This window comes from Clarias gariepinus, chromosome 15 (assembly GCF_024256425.1).
Source record: "Clarias gariepinus isolate MV-2021 ecotype Netherlands chromosome 15, CGAR_prim_01v2, whole genome shotgun sequence".
Classification (NCBI taxonomy): Eukaryota; Metazoa; Chordata; class Actinopteri; order Siluriformes; family Clariidae; genus Clarias; species Clarias gariepinus.
The window spans coordinates 21,250,149-21,262,934 of NC_071114.1; the positions used below are offsets into that span (position 1 = coordinate 21,250,149).

General features: G+C 37.4%; 1 protein-coding gene across 7 annotated transcripts in view; it reads right to left on the reverse strand.

Moving 5' to 3' along the window:
- arnt2 (aryl-hydrocarbon receptor nuclear translocator 2) overlaps nucleotides 1–12,786 on the reverse strand; it is a 129,242-nt gene that overhangs the window by 87,322 nt on the left and 29,134 nt on the right. For all 7 annotated transcript variants that reach the window (XM_053513081.1, XM_053513080.1, XM_053513077.1 and 4 more), the window contains one exon: nucleotides 1,417–1,519. In XM_053513081.1, the coding sequence (XP_053369056.1) occupies nucleotides 1,417–1,519 (103 nt within the window). The remainder of the gene's footprint in view (nucleotides 1–1,416; nucleotides 1,520–12,786) is intronic.

A 12,786-nucleotide genomic window follows, 5' to 3' on the forward strand; every position in this document is an offset into this window, starting at 1 on the left:
CCAAAAAAAAAAGTCACAAACACTAATATTTAATTCGACCACCTTTTGCTTTCATTATAGCAAACAAACGCCACTGCATGTTTCGATAAGCTTATGCAATGTCACAACATTTATTTCCATCCAGATTGATGATGGAAGAATTAAACCGCCATGTAAAGTCTCCTCCAGCACATCCCAAAGATTACGGTCTGGACTCTGTGGTAGCCAATCCATCTGTGAAAAAGATGCTCTCTAAACCACTTTTTCACAATGTGAGCCCAATGTTTTCTGGCATCATCATCTTAAAGATGCCCGTGCCATCAGGGAACAAAAAAAATCAACTGATGGGAAAAACTAGGTTATTCAGTATATTCAAGTAGTCAGCTGACCTCATTTTTGGGAACATAAGGTTGCTGAACCTGGAGCAGACCAAATAGAAGCAATCCTAGATCACAGGCTTGTGCAGCAGTCCCTAGGCATGATGGGCGCATCACTTCATCTGCTTCTCTTCCTTCCCTAATGCACCCAACACGCTGGAACAGGGTAAATCGGGACTCATCAGACTCATGACCTTTTTCTGTGATGCTCCACACCCACTACACCTTTAGTCTATGTACATTCAGTCTTTGCATTGTGCGAGTGACATGCTCTTACTTTCACCGTGAGTTTGACTGTTCCAGGTGATGACGTTTTTGGCCAATCTTTATATTTAACAAAAAGCAACACTGTAATATCTGTAAATTACAAAGAGGCCTAGGATTTTACTAGTTACTAGCTTTTCAATGTGAAGAAGGCTTTACAGTGTGTGAGGTGTTATCAATAAGCATCCTATTAAGTGTGTCCAAACTCACCTACCTTATGGGTCTTCTGTATTTCATACTGTACTGTCCAAACTATACTTCAAAAGTGACAGTCTTACCCAGTAGCACATTATGTAGTTCCTTTTAAAGTTTATGACCCCCTTGATAAGCCAGTGTGTGAGAATAGAGGAGCCTTATTTTTACGGTCTAAAAGCCATGACTAAGATTCATCTCTGTGGGTGAAATCATGAAAGTGGTTCCTAAAATTCTTTTGAAGGCAGGTGTCAATGTTCTTATGAATGTGGTTCTAAAAGATTTCCTTTTTATGGAAATTTTCAAGGTGTACTTGGTAACTCTCAAAGTGGGCCTAAGATTTCCTGAGAAAGTGGTTCTGAAAGTTTCTATGATGTTGCTATGAAATAAGCTCTGAAAGTTACTAAGTAAGTGGTTCTGAAATTTCCAATGATAGTGTCTCCCTAAATCCTAATCGAAGTAGATATGTACATTTCCATGATGGTTCTAAAAATTCATTTGATAGTGGCCCAAAGTTCCAAAGAAAGTGGACCCAAAAGTTTTTATGACAAAGTTGCTATAAATATGCTTCTATTCAAGAAGGTTTCGCCTTTAAATTCTATACCTCATTCTGCAGATAAAGGAGCGTCTAGAGCCCATGCACATCCTCATTGAGGACTGCTGTCCTTCCTTCTTCACCGTCCCTGTCTTCAGGTCTAGGATGCGCCCTGCAACACAAACACACATAATTAAACAATCAGGAAGTACTAGAACAGAATGACTTGTCTGTTATGACAGTAGTGTCTGATGCATCTTTTATTTTTGAGTTCTGTACTGGAGGCTTTGCACTAAAATAACTCTGATTGTGTTTGCCTTTTGGTACAGCTAATACATGACTGCCAGTCAAACACAGCATTTCGTGATTCATGAACTTTTATTATTCAGCAACAAAGTCATAGCTGCCGGACAGGAAAGCATCTATGATCTAATCCTAAAGCCATTTCCATAAACAAATTACAGAAAACCTGGTAAAAATAGAAGTTACTAAAAAACAAGCAGCTGACAGCCGTTAGAAATCCTCTGGAACAAATCACACCCCCCGACAGTCTTTCCAAACTAAAGTGATGACGGCAAATCCCCTGAGAGTGCCTTAGCTATTTGCATTCTTCCACAAATAACAGAGGTAAATAAAGATTAAAAATAGGAACATTCACATCTAATTGCTTCAATATATACCTCTAGTAACAATAAATAGTAACTTGCGTGTGCTTTGTTTCATTTCTGATTGCTTTCATACGAGATTTTTCAACGTTTTTGCACTGGAATATTATTCATAGCCTAATAATTAAGAAACAAAACACGGGCTGATGTCACATAATATTTATATTATTATATATATATTAGTGCTGTCAAAATTAGTGCGTTAACGCATGCGATTAAGTTGAAATATTTAACGCATTAAAAAAAATTAACGCAATTAACGCGGTTGCAGTTTTTTTTATTTTCTGTTGTGGCCGACGTGTGTTCAACGTGCAAAGTAGTATGGATAAGACCAAGGAAGGACTTTTAGACGGAAAGTTTCAGTATAAAACTCTGCCGGATGGTCCTGTGGATAAAACAAAAGTAATCTGTACATTTTGCAAAGCCGAATTTAAATACCAGAGAAGTAATTCGTCTTTGACATATCACTTAAAAGCAAAACACCCCACCGAAACAATCTCTACAGGGCCTCACCAATGTAAATTGCATTGATTGTTTTGAAATTCAAATGACACAAATGGCACATACCTGTGTTTTTATTTCTGTAATAAATATGGCTTTCAAGCCAACAGTTAATTTGGAGAATATTGATGGTTTATTGCAGGTATGTTGTTTACATAAGAAAATCTGTGTTACAAGTTAAACAAAAATCCCAATAAACAATCATATTTGAATTTAAATAGTTTCATTGTCTTGAGTTTACATTAATTATTTACATTTACATATCCAAAAAGTTTCAGTCTTTTAATTGTGATTAATCGCGATTAATTGCAAAAAAATTGTGCGATTAATTAGTTAATTTTTTTTTAATCGATTGACAGCACTAATATAAATATAATATATATTTATATTTTTTCTTTTGTAGTTATATTCATATATATATATATATATATATATATATATATATATATATATATATATATATATATGCTACTTATGTTATTATAGCCACATTTTAATAAACGGTAATTTAATCATCAGGTGTTTTTTTTCCTCTCATGAACTTAATGAAAGTTTTCATTTGTAACAGTGCATGAGAAATGTTTTTCTACATCATAACAGAATACAGAACATGATGTCTATTTTTACAACAGTTGAGTTGAGCACGAATTAAAAAAGTGTTGATTCAAATAAGATAAATCTTCCCTAGTGAAATTCTTATACCATCAGCATGGTTATGTTCCATAAAGAAGAATGGAGTGAGAATACTGCACGCAGTGCATGTAATAATCACATGTTGCACACAACAAATGTCAGTTTGAACATAAAGGTGATTGACAATACCGAGATAAAAGACAGCGTATTGATAAAAGATTCTGAGTGATACCCCAAACAGAAAGGGGAGGAGTTTTTGATTGTAATAGCGGCAAGAAGAAGGATCTCATGCGGCAGCCACGTCCTACACCTAGGAACAATAAGTCTTTTGCTGCACGTCTTCTGTTGCATGCAGAGAGAGAAAAAGATTGTCTGACAAGATTTGTCATGATCCTATATCCAGACAAATCCACCAGAATCTCAAGCTCAACTCCCAGAACTGAAGCAGCCTTCTCAGTCTGCTTGTTCAGTCTCTATTGGCATCAGATGACTTCACCCTGCCGTCTCAGCACACCACACAGCCAAAGACAACACTCGCCTTAACAGAATAGTAAAATACATGCCATTCTTTCAAGATGGTGTCCTAGTCCTGGTCAGTTCTTCTGCTGATACATACACCCAGAAAAATAGTCCTCCACCCCCTCTATACATTGTTCCCTTGATGGTGGTAGAAGTCACTAGTGTCTTCTGCTTCCTTTGTAAAGTTGAGCTTTAGATGCTTTAACTACACAATCGTGTTCATCTCCCAAAGCCCACCAAAGCAAACTCCTCCAATAAATTTTGCAGATTTTCAGTGTAATCTGAAGTATAATAAATAAGTACTTTAGTATTGCTCACAATGGTGTCTCCAGAACAGCTCAAAAGTAATCCAAAATCAGGACACTAGTGGATCATCCACCTGCATGTCCAAGAGCGTTTTCCTTTTTTAGAGTAGGCTGGATCGTGTTCAGACCTCTATTGTACAGCCTTCCACATCCAAACAAAAACAAGCCTTATGCATCAAACATGGCATGGCATCCTCCACTCCAATGCTGGGCAGAGAAATTAAACTGGACGGGATCCAGCTGTGATTCTACCAGCAAGTGCAAGTGGTAAAGGTTGGGCATTTTCTGGGATTTATTTTTTGTCAATTTTAAAGTTGCATGACCAGATTTCTTCATTGGACGCTTTCAGATTTTTAATTTCAACTGGAAATTGGGCAATAATCATTGGTATTGATTTACAAATTATGTACTGTACATTCATTCTGGCAGAAATTTGTTTCTCGACCCTTGAGTCACTAACACAAACTAAGCTATCACTGCAGACTATGGGAAAAGATATAGCCCTCTGCATTTACAGCTCACAAGATAAATAGGTTTTTCAAAGAAATTTACAAATAAAAGTACTTATGTCAAGCATCACAGTGCAGGTGCACCTTACTGTACATGCAAGAGCTCAGGCTCTAACTAAAAAACAACATAATAACCCATGGTCCCAGGATAGGCTCCAGATAAACTGTAAACCTGACCAGGTGGAAATGCTCACCCCCCCCCCCCCCCCCCCACACACACACACTATTAATTTATCCATATCAAGGACAGATTTTCAGTACAATGCTGCTAAAACACTCACAGCTTTAAGGGAATATTCCATAAAATCTGCTGCCCAGAACTTCGGACATGCCATGTGTAACCTGTCCAATAGCTCTGACCTCTTAAACCCGGTTATGTGGAAACTTTAACAACTTACAGCAGTCAGATGGAAACTTGCTCTGGAGTTCAAATGGCATTAAAATATGTGCTTATCATAAAATAGGCTCATCACAGGATGCTCTAGAGATAACCTCCATCCAGATTACACACAAATGTGTTATTTTAGGAGAACAGAGACAAGAGATAAATATCTGACAATGAGCGGCGGCAGAATAGAGGTTGTGAAGTTCGTTGTAAAAGAAACCATGTGGTTTTGATTTCGGGATCAATTCTCTGAATGAATGAGACATGAGCGTAAACAAACTGCTATTGTGTAGTTTGTCCAAAATGAATAGCCTTAGATAAACAATAGAAGCTTTTAGTTAGTTACAAGTTTTCTCATTCACACACTTTTAAAAAACAAAGCACATGCACACGTACACAATGATGGTGGTTACGGTAAATTTGTCTGAACGTCATTTGTGACCCGTGTCTGTTTGGAGTAGAATGAGTAAGCAGCACTAGTGTTAAACATGATCATTTGTTGTTTTATGGTCCACCGTTCCCAGCAAAGAGGCACAGTAGGTGAAGTTTACATTGGAGTGAAGTTCCTGGCTGAGAAAGAAGGGGAAAAAACAGAGAAACATTTTTAAAAAAAAGATGAAATTTGTGACCTCCTTTGACCCATGACTGGTTCAGTTCCTCTGGTTGTGGCTCTGATCATGTAATCGTCATGATTTCTCACAGGAAAATGGTTGCCAGATTGGCCCGGATTATAGCATCAGGAAAAAAGACCAAGCAAAATACTAATTGTTTATAGGACAGAGATATCTCCCCTAATAACCACAGACAACTACATCATGGCTAACACTCGCCCTACATTCCCTCCTCTTGTTTTTGCCATTCAGTTCCATGGACAAACTGATCTCCACTTCCCCAGAAATGTGCGAAGCAACAAACAGCAAACATCCCATGCCATTAAAGATATCCAGGGTAAATATTTAAGCAGAACTCATCTTCTACACGTGTAGAGCAGATAAAAGGCTGGAAAAACAGCGAAGCATAATGGGGTCATTCAAAGGGCAAAATAAGAACTGTGAAAAATGTTTTTTTTTTATCACCAAACTAATATTTGCTCCGAGTCAACCAGAAATTGGCATGTATGAAGGTTCTTTTTGTTATCAAATTAGTTTGGGAAATGATTTTGGGAAAAGTGTAGTATCGCCGACCAAGACATCAAAGCACATTTGTAATTACAATAGTTAGAAAAAATGGACATGATCAAGAGGATGCAAGATGGGAATTCTGCCTACAACCAATTGCAGTTTTTACCATAATTTCAATAATGGCAATGGTGGGTTTTTTTTCTTATTTTAAAAGGTTTAGTAAAGCTTCATAACACGATTTCAGTCAGTTAGTAGAAGAAAAAGTGATTTACATGCAGGGCTGTCTCTAAGCACCACATGCCACATGGGCTTTGATGTTTTGTGGGAGTAATATTAGGCATTTGGTGTTCTCTGTTGTTTCCTGCTTTATAGTATCTCGACAATCGTTCACATGTGTTTTGTGGTGAGTTTGCTATTACCTTTTTTTTTTTAGCCGCGGTGTTTACCACAGTTTTTGTCTTGCATCTGTTTATACCTTAATTTATTATTTTATTTAGTGACATCCATATCTCATTATTACTCAGTCCTAATTTAACCACAGTTTAATAAAAATATTTCTGCACTTAAGACCTGCCTCTTCGTCATGTCCTTACAATACCACAAACGACATAAACCCTGTTTACCTTCCAGGAAAGGCCATTACGCTCTTAGAGACAACAGTGTCTTTCTGTATGAGCACTAGACAGGATTTCACAGGATTACCACCAACTGACATTTGGTTCAGGTTACTGATACGAGCCCAGTCTTTCTTCTCCCAAACATCTTGCTGAAAATAAAATTTCCAATATACAGTAGTCAAAAATGGGTGATTGTTCATCTTTGCCTAATTATGGATGAAATTGTTTCAAGAAGTCTTATCCTACCTTCAAATTAACCAAACAACATTAACTTCTACAGCATTTTCTAAAACTCTATTGAAATAATTGCAAAATCAGCAAAGCACTACAAATAGCGTAAGCGTCCCTTCATTAATGTTATTTTTCCCTGCTGTGTCTGTGCATCATTAAGAAGATTAATTTCCACTTATCCTGAAAAATGGAATATCCTAATAGCCTACATCTACCAAAAATGCTCTCATGTCCTGACTCTAAGAGCCAACTTATTTGCAAATGATAAAATGATTTGCAAATGACTGCAAATGAAAGTATGATATCACTACTGTGCAACCCATTCATGGATAGAAAAGAACCGCAGGAACTACAGGACCACCAGCGAGTGCATAATTCTTGGACGGAAACCTCATTCTCAGCACAATACTGACATTGACAATGTATTGTATTGAGTTTAGCGGTTACTGTGTGGTTCCCATGGTAACAGGGACAATACATTCCTGTTTGTTTTGATCCGGGCTCTACCCCACAACCTGTCATTGGCTTATTACCTCCTGCACACGTTTTGCTTTGGCTCTTGATTATTTTGTCTGTTTTGTCACTGTTGTGTCGTTGCAAAATTTTGTGTACCGTTATTGTGAATACCTAACCCTTGCTTTGTCTTGCATTTGACCAGTGACCGTCAGCTTTTTAGATCATCCCTCATTATATTATATCTAATTTGTGAACAATTATCTTTTACCTGTCATGTTTGATATATTCATTTAGATTTTATTTTTGAATCACTGATCTTCAGTAACTGCTTCAGTGTCACAGTGGATCTCGGGGCTATTCTGGGAACCGAGGATGCAAGACAGGGCCAAAACTTGGACAGGACACCACTCCACTGCCAGACACCATGCACACTCGCACTCCCACAATTTGCCACCCTGAGCTGAAAGAAAGTCCTCCTGTGTGATACAAACCAGTTCAGTCAGCTCCTTTGTTATCTTCAAAAGCCACGATTTCTCTTTTTCAAGATCATGTTCAAAGTAAAGCCATAATCTGTAGGTGAAATGCTGTGACTATAAATATTCTCGGTGACTAATTACTGTAGTATAAAGTTATTCATTATTCAAATTATTCATCTTTTTATGCAATTGTTTACATAGAATTTTGCACAAGTATTGCGTAAAAACATCTATTAGGTTTTTTAAACTGAGTTCATGTCTTAAATTGTTTTAGATTTAACTAGATTTATGCTGTTATTTTAAGTTATTTAATTACATCATAATTTAACAAAACAATTGCATAACCAAATTAGATTATAAATAACACATCATTGTAATGTGTACAGTATCAGTTTAAGATTTTATCATTATTATTATTATTTTATTTTTTTATTTTTAACTAATTACGTTTAAAATGTAAAAAATGTTGCTGTGCTGTAATCAGGCTTCCTGCGCCACGCTCAGCACCCAGGAATGAACATGAGGTGCGTTACATCATCAGGTGCTGATGTTTGGCCTGATTGATGATCGCTGAGTCTCCACCGAACGCTCCACCATCATTTCTCACTCCAGACAAAATCAAGCGTTAACCAGCAGATTGCACAATTCAATTATGCATGCAAGACCAATACATAACACTTCACCTTTGAAAGGCACATTAGCAGGAGAAAGGAAGGAGAGAAAAATCTCTTAGCTGCTTGCTTTATCATTGAAAAATATGAGCTTATCAAAACCTCATCAGGAGCTTTTCAATATTTTAGCTGGACCAGCTACAAGAACATTAGAAAGATGGAAGGAAGGAAGATATTTTTCCCCCTAGACATGAAAGGAAATTCTTCAATGTCCATCATCTAATATAACGCACTTCGGCTGAGATGTTTGTGAAATTTACCTCTCTGTCTAAGAGTGATGATGGATGGTTTTAGAGATAGTTTTATAGCTGGAAATTAATCTCAATATTTATGATACGATGCAGTGATTCAAAACCGTGTGTAATGTGCCAAAAATCAGAGTTGACAGTGACTGAATGGATCCAGGCGTCTCTCTCTGTACAATCTGACACTACACAGTTCCGTTTATTACGAGCGTACTCAGGCTGGACAATGTAATGAAACGGACATTGTGATGCATAATGTCATCATATTCTTTTCTTGTTTCGGATTTAACTGCATTTTCCCCTTTGCTAGTTCCAGCTTTCTCCTCTATTAAGCGGAGAGCGTGAAAAGCGACATGCATCGCTACAAAGACACATAAAGCAGTATAAATAAAAAAATAATAAACATTACTATGAAAACCATGGCTTCATTTGTAGTAGTCCTTATTCCTATCATATGGCCATATTTTTTGTAATATTGGATAAACTGCCTCCTTATTAAGTTTACAGAATGCCAAGACTAGCTTTGATGTTTCTGGAAATTCAGCAAAAGCAACATCCGACAGCTCGGACCCCTCAGGCATGACTGCACAAGACCTCTGAAGTTGTGCTGTGGTGTCTGGCACCAGGACGTTTGTAGCAGATCCCTTAAGTGCTGTAGGCTGAACAGTTAGGTAGGGCCACCATGGACCAGACTTTTGTCCAGCACATCCCATAGATCCTTGATCAGTTTAAGATCTGAAGAATTATGAGGCCAGATCTGTTGAACTCTTTGCCTGCTAAGCCTCATACACAGCAAGCTGTGATGCACCGGATGTTCTTATACCTTTCTGTATGAACTTTTATCAGTAATTTGTGCTCCATTAGCTTTTATGAGAGATCCGAACAAATAAGCTGACAAATAAGCCTTGGGTTCCCATGATCCCATCACCAGTTTACTGGTATATCTTTGATAATTAGTGTTAATATTATCTGATGTTAATGTTATAGCTGATCAGTGTATTTTTGACAACCCCTAATCACAAACTTGGACAGAAACTGCATTTCCCTTGAACTCTGGCTGCTTTAAACAAACTTTTTGTACATCAGATCACTGATTACGCGTTAGCACGAGTACTGTGTTGTCTCAGAAGAGATGCAGCCCTCCAGCGGTGTCAAATAACAGCCTCATCAACTCACAAGAGACTATAATCAAGCAGAGTTCTCTTAAGAGACAGAATAATCTAAGTTAGAGCTACCCTTTATTTTCCTAACGATCATTACCCACTACCCATGTATTGGGGCATTCATCCCCATGTCCCACCTTTACAATTCTACACCAACAACTGGGGTGAAAAAATAAACAGAATCACCATCAAATAAATTTAAGGTTGACCATAGAACACAGAGGACATAAAAACTTGGCTTTTACCACAGGCTGACTTCAGTGGTGGAAAAATGCTTACGTAAATGTCCAACTTTAAATGAAATTAGTGTTCCTGTCAACTACACAGTTCTTTCCAGTTTAAGTAAACTTATCCGGAATGGCTTTCACGGCCAAGAGGCTTTTTTTATAACTATTAGCTAATAATCTATAAACACTTATATGTCACAGAAAAATTATACTAGCACACATAAATGATTTTGATTTTAGAAGTAACTTTTACAACATGACTTGGAAGTTTACACATTACAGACTGTCCATGAGACATTTTTTTCAGCTTCTTCATGCAGGTACATTCCAATTAACGGGTAACAGGCAATACATTACTCACATATATATCAAATAACACTATTTAAGTATATACTGTACCCAGGATCACCCTGCAGATCACCAGTAAAGAGGGATCTTAATGCTTCAGCATACCAAGACATCTTAGACAATGCTATGCTTCCAACTTTGTGGCAACAGTTTGGGGAGACCCTTTTCTATTCCAACATGATTGCGCCCAGTGCACAAAGCATGCACTATAAAGACATGGTTTGAGGAGTTTGGTGTGGAAGAACTCGACTGGCCCGCACAGAGCCCTGACCTCAGGTCTATCGAGCACCTTTGGGATGAACTGGAATGGAGATTGCGAGCCAGGCCTTCTCATCCAACGTCAGTGCCTGACCTCATAAATGCTCTATAGAACGAATGGGCATGAATTCACACAGAAACATTTTTAAATCTTACGGACAGCCTTCCAAGAAGAACGGAATAGCTTTTATAGCTGCAAAAGGGGCACCAACTCCATATTGAATATGTGTACTTGGATACAAAGTCGTTGCACCTTTTTCATGTATTTGTATTTTTTTTTTACTAATTTTGGTGGCATAGCAACAACACCACAAACGGAGGATTTATTTAATTAATTCATTTTTAGGCGTGAATTAATTAAATTAAATCCTCCTCTGAAATCATCCTGCAACATCATCCTTTTTTTTTTTTTAGGGTGAAATTATGCTAGATATCAAGTTGGACATGGAATGTTTGAGTGTTCCAACTGATGTCGCACTGCAAACAAGCGAAGACCTGTATCTGATTCAGGACCACATATGATGGCCAAAATAGTATCTAGGCAGTAATATTAGTCCTATTTTAAATAAAACAGAACAGATGAGCAGAAGCGAAAAGTAAGATGCAAATTATAGCGGAAAAAGTGCTTTTTTACACAATAACAAAATTTACTATGCAACCGTGCAATTCTTTAGATTTATTTAGCTTTAATAGATAAGAAGATTAACTACAGGAGCGAGCAGGATCAGCATTAGGGAACATTTTAATGCAACTTTACCCCTATTAATGACTACATTACCCTGATGCAAAAGTTGTCTCATTTATCAGATTAATTTAGAATAAATTTTCTGGAAACTTTTTTTAAGCACTTCTGTGCAGTTAAAAGTCACTTTTATTGATTTCACAGCATGCCCCGCACTCTTAAACACACCCACAAATAAACTACATAAGTGCCTTTTAATGGATCTCCCTGCAGCACGTAATGTATCAGCCTCCTCTCTTGTCAATTTAAAAAATATATTTAAAATACGCTCTGTGTTTTGTTGCACTATTTTATTTTGTGGTTACAGCAAGCTGTAATGATATATGAATTATAATGCAAGGTAACTGATAAGCATGGTAACAGATTTGAGCATGATCAAATGGTCAAGTAACATGAAATTAGAACCATTTGCACATTTTTTTAGCATCAATAAGCATTTGCATAATGCAACTTAGGCCTGGTTGAATTTATCTTGCTTTTTAGCAGGCTAAACTATTCATTAAAATGGCAACACGAGAGCGAATGCTGCAGGTGGGAAGCAAGCAGGAGAGAGAAATGAGAGATGTGTGTGTTCAGAGTGCCCTCTGGCGAGGAAATGCGTAATATATGAGATTTCCTGTATGAGACAGATGACTCTTGAAACAGTCTGAATCTACGCTTTCAGGCGCTGAAGTGTGTCAGAATGTTGCTTCCCTGCTAATATCCTTAAAGCTACATTTACAAACACCACACTAGGGTTCCTAGATGTTAGAAAATTACATGAAAAGCACAAAGAGCAATTTCATAAAGCATAAATACGGAAAGCTTATTGTGCAATGCATTATTTACCTCACTGATACTGCAGCCAACCAGGCCAAGCTTTTACACGTCATTATTAACAAAAGACCCCAGATTGAACCGTACAATAAGCACAGACGCCACAAGATTACTTTTCCTCTGACATCTTAGTAATAAAATTGAGTTTGATACATTCTGCAACAAAGCATCATCCCTCATTTGCATTTGGATCTATTCTGTATCATCAAACTTTATTTCCTCTAACAAATATAGATAAAGTTTATAGGTATTTCTAATTATGAGGGGTGTTAAAGTCAACCCGACTGATGAAATTTCTTATGAATGAAGGTGGAGATTTACTGAGCATTTCAAACACAGTACCGCGGTGAGACTCTTAGTCACAGTAAATCATCTGAATGCTACAAACGTTTTATAGAGGGACACATCTTTCTGTGAGATCTATATAAACAATCATTCAGCGAACTTCAAGATCAAGAACATGACTAGGAGTTACTGCCACATCCCTGGTACAGTCGGGGGTGGACAAGTTCGGTCCTAGAGAGTTGAGGTCCTGCAGATTTCAGCTCCAA